Raw genomic sequence first — 21,096 nt, forward strand, 5'->3', positions numbered from 1 at the left:
CGGTTGACATGCTGTTGGTGTAAGTTGGAGGAAGGTTGAGAGTGTTTACAGTTTTTCTCAGTCGCTTTGGTACATTTCTCAGATCAGAAATGAAATTTGCAAAGCAGTAAGTGCATTTCTCAAAACAATGCGTTCAAATAGCAAAACACCATGGATTACCTGCAAAAGCCAGTCTCTTGCTCAAAATCCTTAGTTCATCTCTCAAAAGTAAATATCTGTTTCAATGAACATGTCAGTGCCATCAGAATGACAAGTCCTTGCGTCATTGTCTACGGATAAGACAGTCAAATTGCTTAGTCATGTTGTCAATATAACAGTGTACTCTTGAGGGATAATCTGATGTAAACTATGGCTAAAGTTTTGAAGACAATTATTGTAAATTGTAAGTTACACCTTAGTGTATGTGGGAGATTGATTGCAAGAGACTGGACAAGATTCACATTTACGCTTTGACTGTTTGTACTGCAATTTGTTGACAGACCATGTCATTGCTAGAAATGTGAACATAGGAAAATCTCCTTAGGGAAAACTGTACATGCATTGCTGTCGGAATTACAGTGCAGTCATCCTACAACTCCTGACGTTCCTGTCTGTTGGGCCACAAATTCTCAGACACTTTACTGTAACATTGTGTTGTGCTCCAGCTATATATATACTTGCCAGTTCATGGTTCAGGAGATGCACCTTTGAGCTATTGGTTGATCGTTGGTTGAACTAACACATCACACATTTCCCTTCTTTAGAGAAAGGCAAGATTCAACTGGTAGCAATTGACCAATTCAGGATAGATTTAGAAAAAATAACAAAAAAAAGAGTCTAATGCCAGTGTATAGAAATATGCTTGACATATTTTGACAACTTGTTCAACCATTTTGCATGTAAAGACTTATGCAATGAACTAATACCTAAATGTTGTGGGGGTGAGACTCTTCCATAGAGACCATTACAATACATTTTGATCAACATGACATAAGCAATTGATAATGTAGGAAAGAGCAGAGAATTGTACATAATCATGTGCATGGATGTACCAAAGCATTCGCAACGTGTTCAAATAAATGAGAAACAGTTTTTTTCATGTGCACAAGTGACACACTGATGTGAAAATTGAACAGGTAGTTTTGAGAATTTCAATTCTGATCTAAGAAATTAACCAAAGCGACTGAGAAAAGCTGTAATTGTCTCTGTAGTAAGGCCGGAGCTGTACGACACAGGCGGTGCGTGATAGAATCAGAGTCCGTTTTTATTCCAGCCTTGCCAAGTAAAAAACACAGAAGCTGTTCATGAATGAAATGATACGGTCCTGACAGCCGGTACGTATGAAGTTCAGCCACAATTTCAAACAGAAAAGTGAGCCCAGTTTTTTCATCTTTTTTTGTCCACTCAGTAGCGAGTTTTGGTTTCTGCTCGTTGCACACCAAAGAACCGTCACGGGAGGCCGTTAGCGAGGAGGCCTTGCCCGGTGTACCTCTTTACTGTATTAGACAGTAGTGCTGAGTTCTCTGAAGCCATGCCCATGAAAGTCATCGTTCGTCTCTCTTTCATTCCCATCAGCAACAGAAAGTCGATGCTACGTTTAAAGGTTTTTTTATGCATTGATGTGCGCACACACACAGACACAGACACACACACATCCCCCTTATTTAATTATAGAATTTATGTTAGCATAAGACAAAGCAAGCTTCAAACGAGTTGCACAACTCCATATCATACAGAAAGTGTCCCTCCTCCAGACTTGTGTATGTGTGTCTGTGTGTGTGTGGTATGTAGTCAGCCCCCGCCCCTCCCCGCCTCCCCCTCAGCCATGGGGTCGGGTGTATGTGTTAGAGATACTGGGTGTAACTGCAGGAGAGATACTGCGGGTTTCTCAAATCTGACCCGGACGCGGTCTTGCGGAGCAGCCGGCCTGGTGTCGGGTGACCCGGTGCGGTGCGCTGACCTCTTTGTTTTCACTGAACAAAACAGGCGTTCAGGGATGTAAGACGCTCGCGCGGTCTAGCAGGGGCCGCGGGTCGTGTAGGGGGATCTCTCTGATCGATCGGTCGCCATTGATTGCGGTCTCAAATCTGAATCAGTGTGTTTGATTTCAAACAGACGGATGGGGGTTGCATGAATTATTAAACCGGTCTAACGATCAAAATTAAGAAAAGTTTGGAGGGTATATTTAATTTTTGGGAGTAGGGGGTTGGGAGGGTACCAATAAATGCAAAATAATGAAAAGAAAGTTAATAACATTGGATGGCCACAATTTTTCAACAACTTTAGATTTACTCAGCCAAGTGGCCTCTTAGTGGCTCGCTTTGATATCATACATAAACCATGGCATGTCTAATTGGCCCGAACCTTTCAACCTAATTCACTAATGAGATTGAGCGATTTCCAGATATATGTTCCCATCTCCACATTACACAGATTAAATATTGAACTGGACTCCATTAGTTATATTGAGCCGCGCTGAAACCCCGCAAACAGCCCCGGGTGCAGGTGAGGTGCACCCTATGGGCCACGGCGCGCGGGACTTCCCACAAGGGATCGTGGGTAATGGAACGGCCCCGGGGACCGCGCGGCTCGTGGTGACGCGGGCCCCGTCTCCGCCGCATCGACGCGGCCTTCCCTTACAATGAGCGCACGGGATGCTTCTCCGGTGATTAAACTGCGGAGGTTTCTCTTTTCGTGGCGTCAGGACAAAACCCTGCGTCGAAGCGCAGGGGAGCTGACCGAACTAGCCTGACGTAGCCTTGCTGTCTGATTGGTACCTGCTCGCACGTTAACCTTCAGGTTAGAAAAAATTCATGGTGCGTGACAAGCGGGTTTTTTCGGAGGCGATCTATTTCAGGAGTCCGTTTTCAGCACGTTTATTTTGATGTACTTAAGTATGTATAGGACCTTTCAGTGTGTATACGTATGTAGCCTATATCCATTATTCATCCTTGAAACCATGAATCCAGCGCATCCATCCAACCGGGCCTAGTGATTCATTTAATTGATCCATTTTATTTAAGTTAACGTTGATGGCCATTGTAAAGGACCTGTAAGTGTTTGATTGCACAACGAGTCATCAGTCAGAACGTTGTGTCTCCACCACTAACATGGACTGCTTGATGGTCCGAGGTAAAGGTCTGTACAGTGTTGTATTTCAGGCGCATTAACATAATTGCTTCTTGCCAAATAGGCCTCGGCTATCCTTCTGTAACCCGAGTTTTAAATGTTTAATTAAGTTATTATCAGTCACCTAACCTTGTCAATGATTGGGACAGGGATATTGTTGTCACTTTAATGTTAAACGCGCCGTGCTTGACACACTAGCATTAAATGTTACATTTTATGTTGCTAACAGACACTTGTTAGTGAGTAAAGAAACAGAGTAGGAACAGCCTGTGTTTCCAGGTCTCCATTACAATCCTCTGGACGGCTTAACAGACCCTGGTTAGAGTTACACACACCTCCTGACAGATGTCTTCAAGGGGCTGGATGTTACTTATTTAAAACTAGCTCCCTTCTTCTTTTGACCCTGTAGCAGGGGCCATTTTACCCATTTCTTGTGATAAGGCAAACCTCAATGACCTATTGGCTGGGTTGTAAGAACATGTATACAGTGTATCCTTATTTAATTGTAGCAATATTTAGTTATGTTGTGTTTTGAATGGTGGAGAATTGTAAAGATAAATGTAGGCTACTAACCAACTTGTGATTGTCGATACTAGTAATTTCCATAGGGGCCAAAGTAGGCCGAGGCCTCCCTCTTCATAAGAGATGTTTCTTATTCTTTACGATTCATTATTGTTAATTCATCACTGTTTTTAATCTTCTTGTATCTATGCAACATGATTGGTTCTTTTCCACTTGCATTACACAGAACAAACTACATTGATGTGAGTTATGCAAAAGATAATAATCTCTGGTGCATGACTTGGTTACTCACCAACTGTTTATTTAGTATTTATTATGCACAGGATGATGCAGCAACATACCCAGCTGTGATGTATTTCAGCTTTTTCTCTCTAAATCACATTCAAATATAAAACAATTGTATATGAGTCTGTTCCCAATAAGGAACCTCCACGCATGATATGCAAAAAAAGATGCAGAAAACAATTGCATAACAGGAATGCAAATGACGTGTTTGGCCGATAAAATAAATGTGAAAAAGACATGTGTTACCAAAGGTAGTAAAAGGAGTCAACCAGGGGGCAGCCGTCTCCTGTCGTTGGTTACTGTAATTCATCCCCCTATACAGACACACACACACACACACACACACACACACGCACACACACACACGCACACACACAAACACACACCTCCGAGCTCCACCACCCAGCGTCAACCCCGAAAGCTTCCTTGAATTCCTTTTGTTTTGTTTTTTTGCTGACAGCAACATTTTCCTTTTTTATGCCGGGCAGTGTGACGTCCTGTTTACAAGCTGAGAGAGGGGGCGGGGGGGGGGGGGGGGGGGAGACGCACAGAGAGGCATGATGCTGTAAATGCAGCGTAGGCTAATAAAGCTAGATTTAATCTGCGTGGGATGGAGGAGGTGGAAATGGAGATGAGGAATCTCTTCGTCTTCTTCTTCTTCTGATGGAGCCAGGGGCCATGAGCAGTTATGCTGGTCTCTCTAATTAGATGGGGGGGAGGGGGGTCAGTGACATGCTGGCCAATGAATCTCCAGACGCCTCTATGAAGCTGGAGATCGGATGGGAAGTGATAAAAGTGTGGAAGGGGTAAATAAATTATTAAGGAGGGGGGGCAGATGTTATCAGTGTTAGTGTGCGTATCTGTGTGTGTTTATGTTTGTGTGTGTGTGGGTGGCTTCCGTTGTTTTTTTAAGACGAGAAAGATACCAGGTAGAAAGAGGCCACGCTAACCTGTGCTAAAGGCCTGTTGGTAAGAAGGGGCTAGCTAGCGTGTGCTAGAGGTTGCACAGTAGGTAGAGGCCCGGCTAGTCTATACTCAAGGCAAGGTGCTAGGAAGAGGCCATGCTAGAGGGTGCTAGAGGCCTGGTACTAGAAAGAGGTCATACTAGCATGTGCTAGAGGCCTGGCAGTAGAAAGAGGCTAGCTAGCGTCTGCTAGAGGCCTGGCAGTACAAAGAGGCTAGCTAGCGTCTGTTAGAGGCCTGGCAGTACAAAGAGGCTAGCTAGCGTCTGCTAGAGGCCTGGCAGTACAAAGAGGCTAGCTAGCGTCTGCTAGAGGCCTGGCAGTACAAAGAGGCTAGCTAGCGTCTGCTAGAGGCCTGGCAGTAGAAAGAGGCTAGCTAGTGCGTGCTACATGCAACTGATGTTCTAATCAGAGTTATGCTTTGGAGGCTGAGACGCCAGCCTCACGGCTGCTGTTCAGCTGGCCGTACCCCGCAGCCCGGCTCCTCATTCCACTAATGTCCCACCAACAGCCATATGCTCCCAGAGCGCTAATGACACGTGACGCTTTTTGCTTCTTTCTAGACTTTTTTTGTCAACTTTTTTCCAAAGAAGAACACAATCCAGCAAAGAACAATGTACTATAATAAAGATTTGAAACATAGTCATAATAATAAAAATACAGTAATATAACATTAATGGTGATGGTATTGCGCTCTCTCCTCCCGCAGCTGTTCATGGTGGACAATGCGGCGGACGACTGGCGCATCGCCATGACGTACGAGCGCATCTTCTTCATCTGCCTGGAGATCCTGGTGTGTGCCATCCACCCCATCCCGGGGAACTACACCTTCACCTGGACAGCGCGGCTGGCCTTCACCTACATGGCCTCCAAGACGGACGCCGACGTGGACATCATCCTCTCCATCCCCATGTTCCTGCGGCTGTACCTGATCGCCCGCGTCATGCTGCTGCACAGCAAGCTGTTCACGGACGCCTCGTCGCGCAGCATCGGCGCGCTCAACAAGATCAACTTCAACACGCGCTTCGTCATGAAGACGCTCATGACCATCTGCCCCGGCACCGTGCTGCTGGTCTTCACCATCTCACTGTGGATCATCGCCGCCTGGACCGTCAGGGCCTGCGAGAGGTTAGACCCCCCCCCCCCCCTCACACACCTCCCCCCCCCCCCCCCCCCCCCATCTCATGCTACATTGCTGCTAGCTAGCTCACTAGTAAAACAGTAAAGCTTGTGATATCTTGCCCATGGGTCTTACCTTCTTTCTCACAATGCGTTGCTGCTAGCTAGCAAAGTGCTAGCGGCAGTGGTAGTTGTTCACTGTAAACCTGGTGATGTCTTATCTATGCCTTGCGTCTCACTAGTATAGCCTCAGTGTAGCACCAAAGTATAGGTAAAGGATAAAGTATATGTATACATTTAGACATGATTAGATTATGATTAGGATCTATTGTGTACTGGTCTACACAGTATAGCACTCCATCGAAATTTCTAATTGTAAGAAGAATTTAAAATATAAAAATAAAAATACACATATATATATATATATATATATATATATATATATATATATATATATATATATATATATATATATATATGTAGTATAGTGGTGCTTGGCTTAGGGGTGTCAGAGGCTGTTAGTCCATGCCTGGCTGGGCTATGCTGAGTTATTCCCTCAGCTGTTTTATAATTTATGAAAGCGATTGGAAAGGCTACCAGGTGTCTGTTTGATGTATTATGTTGTGTATAGGATTGTGGTTGAAGATGTGTATCCTGTGCAGTAAAGGTGAGGTTTCCTTGGTTTGTTGTACAGATATCACGACAACATGGACATAACCAGCAACTTTCTAGGAGCCATGTGGTTGATCTCCATCACATTCCTCACCATCGGATACGGGGACATGGTCCCCAACACGTACTGTGGCAAGGGAGTGTGCCTCCTCACAGGCATCATGGTGAGGAGTGGTGATGACATGTTACTATTCTCTCTATGCATCACATTCACATACAGTACCTCTCAAATATATATGTCCAGTATCGTGTTTTTTCAGAGTACTCACAGTCTGTGTGTGTGTGTGTGTGTGTGTGTGTGTGTGTGTGTGTGTGTGTGTGTGTGTGTGTGTGTGTGTGTGTGTGTGTGTGTGTGTGGGTGTGTGTGTGAAGGGTTGTGTGTGTTTGTGTGCGTGTGTGTGTGTGAGAGGTTGTGTGTGTGTGTGTGTGTGTGTGTGTGTGTGTGTGTGTGTGTGTGTGTGTGTGTGAGTGTGTAGTTGTGTGTTTGTGTGTGTGTGTGCGTTTTTGTGCATGCATGTTTGCGTGCGTGTTTTGTTTTGTTTTAGTTTCTGCCAACATTTGAGAAATGGGCCTGATGCTGAATTTTTAATTGTCTAAATACACTGAGGCAAAGCCATTCATAACCGGCACTCTGACAGGAAACTGTGAGCTCAGGAAAACTCTGCGGTTCTAAGTAAATGGATGGAGAGTTGACAGTGCTTGTTCTGCAGGGGGCCGGCTGCACTGCCCTGGTGGTGGCTGTGGTGGCCAAGAAGCTGGAGTTAACCAAAGCTGAGAAGCACGTCCACAACTTCATGATGGACACACAGCTAACAAAAAGAGTAAGTGCCCCTGTTTAGGTTACTGATAAAAAACGTTTTGTGGAAGATGCCTGTTGTTATAGACCCTAGTTCTATGTATACAGGTATACAAAACCTAACAAAATGTAATTTATTTGTAACTTTATTTATAATGTGATATCGAAACGGTTGGGTGAATCCAATCACAGGCATAAAAAGCAAGAAGGGAGAACTGAACACCAGAACGATGTTTTAAACACACAGAGAACAGATCACAAGGGACAGAAACTGGGAAACTGAAAGCCAGGAACACAGTTAAATCGAACAGAGTAATTAACACAGGGGGAACCAAATCCAGTAAGTTACACATGTGAACTAAATTTATGATCAACACAGGTGAATCAAATAATGTAATTAGCACTGGTGACCAGAATAAAATAAGCACGGTAATGAAGTCTAAGTTTGTTAGCCGACTCTGAGTATGTATATTTATTATATATATTTATAATAAAATATTATCTATACACATTACTGTTCTAAATTTTGGGGTCACTTAGTCTAATGTCTAGACATTGATAATGTAGTTAATTACTATTTTAGCTGGAAACGTCCATTTCCAGCAATCATCACTCCTGTGTAATTATATTAGCACAGCGGAAAGCTGTTGAATAAAAGTGTGAGTTTTCATGGAAAACATGAAATTATCAGGGTGAACGGTAGTGTTTCTATGTATAGGTATATACTTTAGATACATTTAAGATATTTGGTAGGTGTGAAGTGATACATTTAGACCCCGCTGCCCATCCCTTCAAGTTGAAACGGCCTCTTGTTGTTTTCCTCCACAGGTGAAAAACACGGCGGCGAATGTTCTCAGGGAGACGTGGCTGATCTACAAGAACACCAAGCTGGTGCGGAAGATGGACCACGCCCGGGTCCGCAAGCACCAGAGGAAGTTCCTGCAAGCCATTCACCAGTAGGTGCCCCGTTCTTAGCCCTGAGCACCGTGAGCCCACCGTGGGAAGCCCTGTAACCCCTGCTGTCCTGTCAGCGTGTTCGCTGACGCCCCCGGGTTCACAGACCTGAGATCTGAATTGTTTGACACCTGTAGCAGAAGTATGCCTCCATGACGTGGAACCATGTGGTGCTGATGTCCATAGGTTTCACCCGACCTGAATAACGTAACGAGTTCAACTTAGAAGGAAAGCAATATTTAGTCAAATATTTTTGCAATTTAGCAAAAGGTGTTATAGTCATAATCATAAAGGGACGCCTTTATGTCTTTGGGCGGAATCATTCTTTTTGCTTTTTATCTCTTCCTTCCTTTTTTAAGTATTTGATTTTGTGTTTATTTACGTATTTATTTCTGTCTTTATTATCCTTCTACTCCTCTCAGTCCCAACCCCTCTCTTGGAACGCTGTGTGTTTCACAGCAAGGTGGAGGGAACACTCTCTCTCTCTCTCTCTCTCTCTCTCTCTCCCTCTCCCCCTCTCTCTCTCTCTCTCTCTCTCCCTCTCCCCCTCTCTCTCTCTCTCTCTCTCTCCCCCTCTCTCTCTCTCTCTCTCTCTCTCTCTCTCTCTCTCTCTCTCTCTCTCTCTCTCTCTCTCTCTCTCTCTCTCTCTCTCTCGGCTGGTCCCAAGTTCACCTGTCAGCTAGTCTCTTAGTGGGTCTCCTGGGATCCTTCAACTGTGCTCTAACTCCAGGACATTATTGATTTTTTAGTTTGACCTGCTTCTTCTTTTTCCTGCACCGACGCCGACAGCACACACACACACACACACACACACACACACACAGAAACACACACAGAGTGCTGCTCCGTTAGATGCCATGTATTAAAAACTGTCACTGAAAACAACAGAGCTGAGTTATGAGTTCTAAATAATGTATTTCCTACGTTTTTTTGTTTTGATAGAAATCTAAATTCCAGTGAAATTGTTTACTGTTAGCTTTGTTTTATCGGTAAAACGTTCCAATAAGGGTACATTACTTAACCATAAATTACCATTAGTTAATGCCGTAATGATCATCAAGTTGTTGCGTACCTTCACCAAACCTAACCCTAACCCGTATGCTAACTTTATATAATAATGATTCATCATTAATTTAATTAATTAATTATTAATGAATGATTATTACTACATTAACTAATGTTCATTAATAATGAATGTGCTATTATTGTAAAGTTTTGCCGATTTGCCTGTTCTATTTTCTGTATTTTTATATGTATAGGTGTGCTATGTGGTCTGCTCTGTTTGCAACTTTGTTTTGCTCATGAATCTTCTTGTTTGTTTAAAAGACATGAGGAGGATAAACCACACTTAGTAATGGGCTGATGTCTGCTGCTGTAACCTGCATCCACAAACCTGCTGCTCACCAGCCTCATGCTACACAAGCTTCATGCTACACAAGCGTCATGCTACACTAGCCTCATGCTACACAAGCTTCATGCTACACGAGCTTCATGCTACACTAGCCTCGTGCTACACAAGCCTCGCGCTACACCAGTCGGCTACACTAGCCTCATGCTAGACGAGCCTTGTGCTACACTAACCAAGTGCAACATTAGCCTTGTGCTACACTATTCTCATGCTACACCAGCCTGGCGCTACACCAGTCGGCTACACTAGCCTCATGCTAGACGAGCCTTGTGCTACACTAACCAAGTGCAACATTAGCCTTGTGCTACACTATTCTCATGCTACACCAGCCTGGCGCTACACCAGTCGGCTACACTAGCCTCATGCTAGACGAGTCTTGTGCTACACTAACCAAGTGCAACATTAGCCTTGTGCTACACTATTCTCATGCAACACTAGCCTTGTGCTACACTAGCTTTGTGCCACAACGGTCTTGTGTGCCACACTAACACCTTCAACCCCCAACCCCCAGACAGCCTAACATGTGAAAACAAGTTAAATCCACTAAGAGGTGTTCAGATGAGATACTAAAAGAAAAACACAGTTATTGCTGTCTTTGAAAAAGAACAAGGTCCTTCTACCCCAGGACAGCCGCTCAGCCATCCCATCCTCATGATGGACGTTTCTTTACTGTTTGACTGAGACGATGTTCGGCCGACCAGTTGGAGCAGTTGCATTTCGCCTGGCACCTGAGGGAGTATATTGTACTGTATTTATAGCTTTGATTACAGTCGGCTGAGGCTTTAGCCTCCTCTCCTACACACACACACACAGACACACAGCCACCCCATGTACCACGCTAGTGTTTGACACGATAGCTTTGATTAAAGCCTGGGAGCGGGGCCTGGCCGACACCGGGCTCAAACCAAGGTGTTAGCACTACCTTGCACCCATAAATCCTGACACCAGATGTGCGGGGAGGCCACAAACCATAACATCCATCATGTTTGTCCCGACACGTAGTCCGCCCAACGTGAAAATGACTAGATCTATAAAACCTCATCCATGCTTCTACCGAGACCCCCTCCATGTAACCTCGTCCACGAACCCTATCTACACTCCCTCCTTTATCTAGCAGGACCTCCTCTATTAACCTAAAGGACTACAACTACCAGGACCTCCTCTTCAACTTATAGGACTACAACTACCAGGCTCCCCTGCATTGTGACCTTGAACGCCTCACCACCGACCGACTGTCCTCCCACACAGTCTCGACCTGTGAACAGACGAATCACTGCAGCTTTATTTGCCTCTGGCATATAAAAATGGCACTGTGAGCGGTTTGGGCATCGCTAGGTTTTCCCAGTAAAAGTCCCTGTCTAGTCACGACTGAGGGGGAAGTTACAGGTTACAGCAGCTAGACATTGAGGGGATGGTTTTCTGTGAATATATATACCTATCATGTTGAGCTGATGTTGTTGATAATTCATTTGTCTACTTCGTGTTTCCTTTTTTGTTTCCTGTTTGTGTCGACACAATGCAATAGAGCTCGGAAGTAAGTGGTCGCCTCGCCTGTAGCAACACGGAGTGTGCATGCCGAGGACAGCTTGTCTTACAACCCCCAATAATGAGACTTTAAAACGACACTCCCTCACGTTTGATAAGTGAAATTCATACCAGACGACCGCTTCTGGCCGTTAAACCATACAGTTTAATGTCTCTAGTTTCTTTTGGTTTTCATCAAGTGAAGCAAAGTAGCATTCTTTGGACCAGGAATACCACACACAATACTTGTTATGTTTTGTAGTGAAGTCACACAGCTATGCTAAGCGGCATTCCAAACGATCTTCATTCACTGAAACACATTATTTTAAGACAATTTAAGACAAAGACAATCCCAATACCATTAAGAGACAGGCTGTGCAAACACTAAGTATTATCGCTAAATACACACCAGGTCATTTTTAAACACAAGCATCCATTACGACTAATGCACTAACAATAACAAATCACATGAATTTCAATTATCTGTGAAGGAGGGTGTTTTTCTTTCCATTGTTGCATGAATGTGATGAACTATCTGAATCTTTAATCAGAAAGCCACTGATTAAACTCCAATCAACTCTGCTTTCACGTACCGAAGGATGACGTCTAGAGCTCACCAGGAGAGGCCCCCAACACACTAGGACATGACCTTGGTGATGCGTCCCCTCTCCCGGGGTTGTGCCACCTAGCACTTAGCGGCCGCGTGCTATGAATCTGGGGCTCAGGGGTCATCTTTCGGCTTGTGGAACCAGTTTCTAACGCCTGTTACGGCTACATCTGCAGACACATCTCCCCCTCCATTTCTCTCTTGGACGACATCGTAGCCTGAAGGCGCGCACTCGCTCACTGTTGATGGTTGGGTCTGCTTCGAAACCCAGTGGCAGGTGTTACAGGGGCTAGCTTAGACGTGAGTGATGGTAGTAGCGCAGAATGTCTGCATGCGTCGGTGGTGTTGGGGGTGACACACCAAAGCATGCAGGCAGATGTCCTAACAATTTGTTGGAGGACATTCGGACCAGTCTTGGCGGGAGATAGCCGATGCCCCGGCTTAGTTACTGATCCAACAGGCCTGTGTCTCCCCCCTCGATCCTGATCCTACCCGATGAGACGAAAGAACGGCAGGGAGAGAAGAGAGGCACGGGGATGATTGAGTGATTGTGTGTGTGTGTGTGTGTGTGTGTGTGTGTGTGTGTGTGTGTGTGTGTGTGTGTGTGTGTGTGTGTGTGTGTGTGTGTGTGTGTGTGTGTGTGTGTGTGTGTGTGTGTGTGTGTGTGTGTGTGTATGTGTGCTGGTCTGTTTAGCCCGGGGCTTCAGTGGATGTGGGGAACACACCGATGGGACAGAGAGAGATACGCTGCTGTAACACTGCAGGAGAACGATGAGAGCGCTTAGCAATCGCAACAGAACCATCAGAGGAGGAGTTGAGCGTGGAAAAGCCCGCAAAACACACACTTCTCTGCCCACTAAATAGTTAAACAAAGGTCATGATAATGATGGATAGAGAGAGAGAGAGAAAGCAGACGTTTGAGAGCACTATTTGAGATTGCCCCGAGTGAAGGATAAGCAGCCATTGACCATGGGCGCGTTTTAACCTGATGAAGAGGGGAGTTAGAGCTCTCGGGGAGAATGCAAAGCAGGCGGATGAGTCACAGACACAAAAGGACATGTGGACGTAACGGAGAGGACACGCTGACCCCGACCAGTCACTCCACTATTGGTCATCCAGCCGTGAAATGTAGACCTCCTTAACAGGCCCGATGTCAACCACGCCTGCCATTGAACATGAAATACCTCCCACACCATCGCAGACGGGCCCTTCATTTGGTGTCTTTAATCTGATATATGATCCTGGTAATGGAAGTGCTACTTACGCTAAATGCATTCTCCACTCGACTTATTTATTTATTTGGAGTGTGTGCATTGGCGTAGCGTCGGGTTCCCTCGTGAGCCGTAGGGACGAGACGGGACACATTTTGTCATCTTCATATGGGACACCCTCTGTTGGTTTCTTAGCTATCATCTACGCTCAACGTCTGCCTGTTTGAGCCGCGCGGAAGAGACCCTGAACTGCATGACGAGCTGTTAGCCGCGCGTCTTTAAGGAGGTCCTTCTTCTTCTGTTTCCTCTCAATGCGTGCGTCCGAATCACAACCATCTTCTGGTGTTACTTCAAGTGCTTTGGTTTGATTAAGGGTGTTTGGTTTGATTAAGGGTGTATGGTTTGATTAAGGGTGTATGGTTTGAATAAGGTGTGTTTCTTTTACCCATACTTATATATAAAACTCCATTATTTAAATGAATTGCCCCCCCCCCCCCCCGCCTTCAGTTTGAAACACTTGTCACAATCAAAACATTTGGATGAAAGCCTGATTAGACTAGAAAACGACATGAATTTAAATTCCAACGACTCACATTAATGCACCTCATAGCTAACCTAGAAATATCTTGATTTTGATTATTAGATTCTTTTTATGTTTATTTTTGCATTCAAGTGCTATAACAACTAGAAACATTGTACAATTAGCTGCTAAACAAACCTATGCTTGACGTAGGTGGCTTTGAAACTCCATAATTCACCCATTCAAATTTGGAAATGCTTGCCAATATTAAGTGCATATTCCCGATTTCTTTGTCATTACTTCCTATATTTTTTGTATTTATATAAACAATATATTTATATATTGTTTGCTCGTAATACATTAGACAGCATCATCTCTCTGGCATAACTTCCGGAGGACATTGAATTGGGTTTGATCTTACCTTACTCCTCTCCGTGACCGCTCCACTTGCATGAAGCTGAACCAACCAGAACCTTGCAATCCCTTGCATTTCTCTACACACCCCCATGTGCATGTCCTGGGAGATTCCTCCGTGTGTGTATGGCCTGTATGTGCACACCAAATGGTTTGGTCAATTCTAAATAGCCCCCTTTTTTTGTTTTCATTTGGGTTCTGAATGAATCTTGTGTTCAGATTAAGAAGTGTTAAAATGGAGCAACGCAAGCTGAATGACCAAGCAAACTCACTAGTGGACCTGGCCAAGGTAAGCTAGACTCACAGTTTACTGCTTGGTTTATGAGGTCCACACAACCACAGTATGTGCTGCTGCTACTGCTGCAAAAAAGAAAAAAACGCTGGTTGCTAGGTGGGACAGATTTTGAAATGCATGCAAATCCACTCTCTTAACTGTGTCCCGTGATAGAATCAAAGTCTACAGGTGTCAAATAAACAGACAGGCTTTTCCGTTCATGACTGTACGAAAAGCAATGAGGTATAACAGTGATGTATGAGTTCCACGTGCTTTCATTCAAAGAGATTCTGTGATGCGACATGTCTGAAATAACCCCCATGTTGGTTGGACAAAAGCCAAATCCCATCCTCACTTTCCAGGTATTTTCCCCAAGAGAGAGGGAGAGAGAGAGAGAGAGAAAGAGAGAGATTAAATGAGAATAACTTCTTCAGTGTGTTACGAGTGCCAAAGCTAATGCATCACGTTAGGTTTGTGTCCAGATGCACTGAACAGAAGTTGACACACCTTACAGGAGAAAGAGAGAGAAAGGGAACTGGGCCGGGCGAAGAGCCAGCCTGACACAGCAGAAACAGTAACCTGGAGAGGGAGACACACCGAGATCCGATGATTCAGCCAGTAGAGCGGGAGACAGAGGGGGGGAGGGGGGAGACAGAGAGCAAAGAGGGACTATAGGGAAGATAAAGGGGGAAGAGAGAGGGGAGAGAAGGGGCAGAAGTGCTTTGACATTCAAATGTCCCCGCTGATCCAGTTGCCAACGTGTTATGAAAGATACTGGCTAACACTGGACAGTCACCCAAGTGCTAGAACGCAGCAACTCCAGAGGGACTGGCGCGATAAGATTCATTCAGCCTGTGACCACCATTCAACCCACCTAGCCCACTTTCATCGTTTTCATGAGGGTCTCTGACCAGGAGAGGGCACTGTAAGCCTTCTTCCTCGTGTCTCTGGGCTCCCCAGAGGATAGTTAGAGCTAACACAAAGACTGAAATATTCTTGGCAGCTGCATAGCCACTGCAGTACCATTTAGAAACCCCTCAAATTAAAATGTATCCCGTTATTATCAGGCCTCGCACATCGTCTATTTTTAGAAAACATTATGAGTTCTGTTTTATTGCTATTCTCACCACACTTAAAGATAATAGCGTTGCTGGGGATTATTTCTCTCGTGTGAGTTTACTGTATCCATCGTGGAGAGCAACTGGATGGGCGTGTGCAAGGTTTTTTTTTCGCCTCAAATTGTTGTCTCGTTAAAAGGGATTTGGTAGCTCTAGTGGTTATGGCTTTGCGATACGGATAGCTGTGGATCAATAACAATCGTACATATGTGCCTGCACCAGCAACTCTGTCCCCTGCTCGTTGCACACGTCAGCCCCTTGCTTTACTGCACTCATCCTCCTGCCTGCGGGGGTTTTATGTCCGCTCATTAGTTTTAAACGCGCACCTCTCACACCACGTCGCTCTCGGCAACATGACACCAGAACAGAAGGTGGAACAAGCTATGAAAAAAAGAATGACACTGTGCGTTGGCCAGTCTGATCAGTAATTTTGATCCATATTTATTAATTTGTTTAGTAATTGAGTTAAATGCGAATTGATGAGTAACCGGACAGGCCGGCGGCATTCCTGAAACGTTAATTACTCACAGGAAGCCAGTCTGTCTAACGTTACAGATATTAAACCTAACAGCCTGCACACAGTCCAACGACAGGGGCAATGACAACCCATGCTTAAAACGAAAATAGGCGTTCGTAAATTTGAATCTTTATATGAATGTCTAATTAAATATTGGCAATTTAAAAATATTCCCAAAAAAACTAATATAATATATTAGTTTTTTTGGGAATATTTTTATATTCGTATTCCATGTAATGGAATACGAATATTTAGTCATTTAATTATAATATATTATATTATAATTAAATGACTAAATATTCGTATTCCATTACATTAATAAAAAAATTCTACCTGCATCACCAGGGAACTCCATATTAATAAGTATGTATAAGCATCTACTGATAAGCACACTAAAAATCCCTATTTAGGGGTTTTGTATGAACCATCAATGACCCCAGTATTTTAGACTGTCCGTCACTCCAGACACGAGAAGGTACTAGGCAAGTGATGACTGCTAACCGCCTATCTCCCCCTTCTTTGTCCCACTTCTGAAATCCTATTCAACTTCTCAATTTAACACTATTTCTAAATGTATGAGATATTGAGAGTTGAAAATGTAAACAAGAAATGAGGTCACTATATTGAAACAAAATTCTAACATGCACTAGTTTGATACAATCAAATATTATCAAAAGTCTTCGTTGCGTAACACCAGAAGGATAATCTGTTGCTCAGTGAGAGAAAAATGGCTTAAATAAGAGTTTCAAATCTGCAGAAAAAATAAAGCATTTTAGACTTCTCAAATGTATTGGTTAATCCTGAATTAGCACAATGATTTGAATCCTTGCTACATTGGAGTAAGCCTATAAGAGGGTCTCTGGACATCACATCGCAATGACTGCGTCCCTTTCTGAAGTATAAGAGCTTTAGAATGTTATTGGTCGTAATGGTGTTCATTGTTTAGTTCAATCAATCGTAAATTGTTTGTCATTAGGGGGGGAGCTCGGACAGTTCCAAGCACAACATTGTTGTGTTTGAAACTCCCCGGGTGTTTCTGATGCAAGAAATGGCGAAATAAAGTTACGAATAGCCTAGTTGACAGTATATTTATGTTTATTTAGGTATCGCCATGTGTTGTTCGCAATGCGCAATGTGTTTTTTTTTATTGTTATTATATTGTTAGGATATGTAAGCCCTGTTCTTGTTCTGTATTATATTTTTTGGAGTGGTATTAACATGGATAATGGATTTGATAATTCCTGATCCATTCAATTGTGTATCAGTGGAAAAAAAACCTCCATTGTGTGTTTGCGTGTCTGTTTGCTTGCGTGCGTAGGGTTTAGGATATCAATGGTTGTATTTCAAGCCTGGTGTTACCACTGACATTCTAAGGTCATCCCTGAAATGTTTAGTAGTTAGCATACTTGTTTTGACTTTTGTATAGTCTGACATGACTGGAAATAGACAGAAAGCAATATTTCCCCCTCTTGCACATTTTGCTTAAATTCCACAACAAATACGTGACAGAAGTGCATTTACAAAATGATGAATGGAGAGGCAAAGCAGGCCACGGTCAAACTACACAACTATTTCAGAAATTCAGCTTTTCATGTATTTTAAGGATGGGAAATGTGGCTAAATATACAAAGAATGTGTTGGTGGCTAAATATGCAAAGAAATCCTTCAGCCCAACACAATGACCCTCACCAATCCATATCTGAACCCCTAACTGGGAAGAGATAACACTGTGTACTCTCTCTCTCTCTCTCTCTCTCTCTCTCTCTCTCTCTCTCTCTCTCTCTCTCTCTCTCTCTCTCTCTCTCTCTCTCTCTCCCTCCCTCCCTTTCTCCTCTATCTTGTTATCTCCCAGACCCAGAACGTCATGTACGACATGATATCGGACCTGAACGAGCGCGGGGAGGACATGGAGAAGAGGATAGCGCTGCTGGAGGCCAAGCTGGAGACGTTGCTAGGCAACCTGCAGGCTCTGCCGGGGCTCATCAGTCAGGTGATCAGCCAGCAGCACAGAGACTTCCTGGAGGTGCAGCTGCAACCCTACGACAAACACAGCCCCGACCGCTCGCAGTCGGTGTCGCGGAGGCGCTCGTCCTCCACGGCCCCGCCCACCTCCTCTGAGAGCAGCTAAGGGTCCCGGGAAGAGGAGGAGGAGGAGGAGGAGGAGGAGCAGCCGCAGGAGGTGTCGGAGGAGGGGCAGGAGGAGGAGGGGGGTGGGGGTCTCTTCCACTGCTGGAGACGTTTGCCATCATATGGCCGAGTTGCATTTATCGTAAAGCCTTATGGTTTCAGTAAGTTTTATCCCAAAAATTCTGATGACAGAATCAAGAGATCGGATTGTGATGCACATACGATGCGTTCTCACAATGGATAACTTCATGCTGTTATTTATTTTTTATTACCTCAAAAGCAGAGTTGTTATCCACTGGTGACTTGACCGCGAATAATGGCACTGTCCTCAGTCAAATATCAACCTTTATTTAAAAAAAGGAACCGATGGGAAGACGACACAACTCCATCTCTATGCAGAGGTATAGCCAGTTCTAGGTAGCGAGGTTACCACGTGTGAAAATATTGCACTAAAATAGTGCTTTCCACAGACTCTTTTTTGTGCTTTTTTCTGGCTTGAATCAGATGCAGTGTTCCTCAAAGTAAACTGAGAAACCGGGCAGCTTGTTAGCCAGAGAGCTTCACAGTAACACTTCTCTTGAGGAAAATAAAACGCTGGACTAACGTGACCACAAGAAGGCAGAAGACCATCCTCCACTCTGCCACTCAGAGAAACCTTATGAAGCTTGTAATGAGGATGGGGGGGAAATGCATATATCTTTTAGGTTAGAATACAACACTAACCCCTACTATAGCGGTCTTCCATGTCAAGAGTGCCCCACTAGAATGACTATTTTTGGGGAGACATTGCTAAACAATTTAATCCTCTAGTCAGAATTAATGCATCGGAATCTGTACTTGCACTTACTTTTTAATCAATGCACTTCAATGCTGACTGACGTATTATTATAAGGATGCGTTGCTGATGAAAAGACAAACATTAGAGATGTTTGGGCATGGGTTTATTATCTTGTTTCTCCAGCTAATGGCTGATTGGTTGAAAGGGGTTTTTGTTTCCAACGAGGAAGCAGTTCCTTGCCGGGGTCAACTGAAATGCAAACCAACTCAATGTAATGTGAATGTCTTAGCCCCTGTCCTGTGCCATCTATGCTAACTGTCACCCCCTCAGCCGGGCAACAATATGCTGAGAAGTATGTTACCAAAACCACATCTACCTTTTAAGAAAAAAACATATTTTTATATTTTCAACGGGAGAAGCACACCTCTTGCAAGAACAGCAAAACCACGAGATAATGAGGGGTACAAATGGACAGTGTCAGCATATATTGCATATGTGTCAACATATCGGACAGGGGTTAAAATATGATAAGGACATCTATTTGGTTCATCTGACCTCAACAGCCTAATCATATAATGTGTCGTGTTTTATTTCAGATATCATTCATATCAAATACATCGGACTTCATTATTGGTAAAAAAAAAAAAAATAGTTGAATGTAACGGTTTTAAGTTGATAGTTTTGTGTGGCCTGTAATTTTTATCTTACCCAACAGCTAAGAATGATCCTGGTTATATACTGTATCTTAAACCAAACGTCTGAAACTTCACAAGCTCGTCTAAACTCTCTCCATGTCGACCCTTAAACAGTATTTAGACTACAGTTGTTAAGAGCAGTTTAGTGAATCACTTCTCTGGTGACGGTCACCTGTCCAGTCCATTCTCCAACCATGTTTTTAGCACAACCGACTCATTAGGTTAACCAGTCAGTCAAAAACCAAATACAACAAGGATTATAGATGTTCAGTTCAGGAACTCCAGCAACATAGAAACCAATGAGAGGTTATACTGTATGCGAATAAGATATTAAACAATAAAATAATACTGTCTGGTGAAGTTCATTGTGTGTGTGTGTGTGTGTGTGTGTGTGTGTGTGTGTGTGTGTGTGTGTGTGTGTGTGTGTGTGTGTGTGTGTGTGTGTGTGCGTGCGTGCGTGCGTGCGTGTGCGCGCATTTAAGAAAGTCAGTGTGGGCACAAAAGCATAATGCATTCACTTCATAAATTCATAAATAAAGGTGATTTCAAGTAGGCCTACGGTTTCGATATATGGTATCTGAGGTATTGATTAATATGTCAAATGATGACGTAGGCCTAATCAAACTGTTCGCTTGACCACGTAACGGAAGAGAATGCATTTTAGATGCATCATCTTATATCCAAGCCATATCGGTTCAACTGATCCTGGAGAAACGCCACAAAGTCAAGCAGATCGTAATGGGCTTTCCTTCTGAACAACCGCAAGGTAGACTACTGAGGTTCACAAAGGAGACGAACTATTAAATTAGGCCCATCTCTCTACGTCTCAAACATAAACCAAAATAAAAATGGATTAGACTAAACTCAACAGGCGGGAAATATTTGCTTCTATGAAATCGAGCTCTCGAGTGAATGACACTTTCTGTATTTTGATGATCTCATTATTTCAGAAAAACAAGCATTTTTCTTTTTATGAAAACCTATCTCAGAAGTCTGAAATAATGAACTTGTTATTCAGAAAAACAGAGCATAATTGTTTTCACCGCATTAAAACTTTTAATTCAGAAGAACAACGGCAGAATCTTTCTTCATTGAATGCATTACGCTTCTGAAGTAGTTCAAATACCGTGTGTTGTTTTTCAATACCGACAACTATGACATCATGTGGCCACTAGATGGAGACATACACCAGCGACTAGTTGATGGGTGCGCCGATGATCACTATAATAATTTGCTAAAACATTGGTAAATCCATGTGAAGTGTTCTTTTGGTGTGTCTTACATAATCAATTAGGCTATATATAGAATAACATTATCGTATAGTTCTATGATATATATCAGAATAACTATTTTTTCTATTTTAGGCCATACATATAGGCTTACGTTTAAACAGGAGAGGTCGTTGCTATGGTTAAAATAATGTAAGCATCGATTATTGCTATATTATATATTATACTGATCAGTAAACAGGTAAATGTTAATATC

At 43.5% G+C, this 21,096-nt stretch overlaps 1 protein-coding gene across 2 annotated transcripts in view; it reads left to right on the forward strand.

Moving 5' to 3' along the window:
* The window catches only part of kcnn2 (potassium calcium-activated channel subfamily N member 2), a 26,194-nt gene extending 6,555 nt beyond the window's left edge, over positions 1–19,639 (forward strand). Inside the window, exons 3-9 of one of the 2 annotated variants that reach the window (XM_060050295.1) lie at positions 5,587–6,005; positions 6,691–6,832; positions 7,379–7,489; positions 8,293–8,420; positions 11,352–11,360; positions 14,322–14,391; positions 17,864–19,639. In XM_060050295.1, the coding sequence (XP_059906278.1) occupies positions 5,587–6,005; positions 6,691–6,832; positions 7,379–7,489; positions 8,293–8,420; positions 11,352–11,360; positions 14,322–14,391; positions 17,864–18,139 (1,155 nt within the window). In that variant the 3' untranslated portion in view covers positions 18,140–19,639. The remainder of the gene's footprint in view (positions 1–5,586; positions 6,006–6,690; positions 6,833–7,378; positions 7,490–8,292; positions 8,421–11,351; positions 11,361–14,321; positions 14,392–17,863) is intronic. The other variant, XM_060050294.1, reaches the window with a different exon arrangement.
* Positions 19,640–21,096: the final 1,457 nt, after the last annotated feature.

This window comes from Gadus macrocephalus, chromosome 4 (assembly GCF_031168955.1).
Source record: "Gadus macrocephalus chromosome 4, ASM3116895v1".
NCBI lineage: Eukaryota > Metazoa > Chordata > Actinopteri > Gadiformes > Gadidae > Gadus > Gadus macrocephalus.